General features: G+C 34.7%; 1 protein-coding gene across 1 annotated transcript in view; it reads right to left on the bottom strand.

Annotated features, from left to right (window-relative positions):
- LOC107565895 (slit homolog 1 protein-like) overlaps positions 1-125 on the bottom strand; it is a 49,254-nt gene extending 49,129 nt beyond the window's left edge. Inside the window, exon 1 of the mRNA XM_016251191.1 lies at positions 43-125. Within this exon, the coding sequence (XP_016106677.1) occupies positions 43-125 (83 nt within the window). The remainder of the gene's footprint in view (positions 1-42) is intronic.
- Positions 126-790: the final 665 nt, after the last annotated feature.

The raw sequence follows: 790 nt of genomic DNA, 5'->3' as shown, positions 1-790 counted from the left end.
TGCCGTACCATGCAGTGGAAAAGTGCCATTTGTGTCACTCACAAGGTCCTGAGCTTGGGCATGTGGTTGAAGCTGGACACTGGGATGCTGCTGATGTTGTTGTTGTTCAGGGTTCTGCGAAACATCAGAGAGACTATTAATGACTGTTCCCACTGATCATCACTTCTGATTATGAACCAGTTCACCATGAATAATCCAGCCTGATCTCTTAAGAATTCATAACTATTTGTACATAGCATTTAGCATTTTTGTACTTTGGATATACTTTGACAATATCTAAAAAACAAAAGGATTTGTTTTTAAAATGCAAAAGGCTTTATATTATATGTAATCTTTTATATTTGCTGTATATTACTATGTATTTGTATAGTTAAATTGTACTATTATATTGATATTTTTGCCCACCCTAAAGCCCACCCTAAACCACACAAAAACATGCTATGACAATATACTATTATACAACAAAAACATAAATTTTGTCTCACACAAGCTGACGTATAGCCTCTCAAGGCTTGTGATGTAAATAGATTACATTTGTAAACACTTTATGATGTGCTTGTCATTTGCTCTCAGCAAAACAAAGAAAATGCAGTGACTGGATGATGACAGGTTTTTACTGTTAGGTTAAATTGAGGATGAAGTCAAGAAAACCAATGTTTGAATCAAATGAGCTGAACTGTGAAACCACACAGAATAAGATGAAACACTGTAATGTCAAACTACACTGTAAAAAAAAAGCAGCTGTGGTTGCCGGAATTTTTACCGTAAAAAATACAGTAGCAACGTTTTA

Source organism: Sinocyclocheilus grahami, unplaced genomic scaffold (assembly GCF_001515645.1).
Source record: "Sinocyclocheilus grahami isolate Dianchi unplaced genomic scaffold, SAMN03320097.WGS_v1.1 scaffold1034.1, whole genome shotgun sequence".
Taxonomy (NCBI): Eukaryota; Metazoa; Chordata; class Actinopteri; order Cypriniformes; family Cyprinidae; genus Sinocyclocheilus; species Sinocyclocheilus grahami.
Note: the sequence above shows the minus strand (reverse complement) of the source record. Positions and strands in the feature narration are given on the sequence as shown.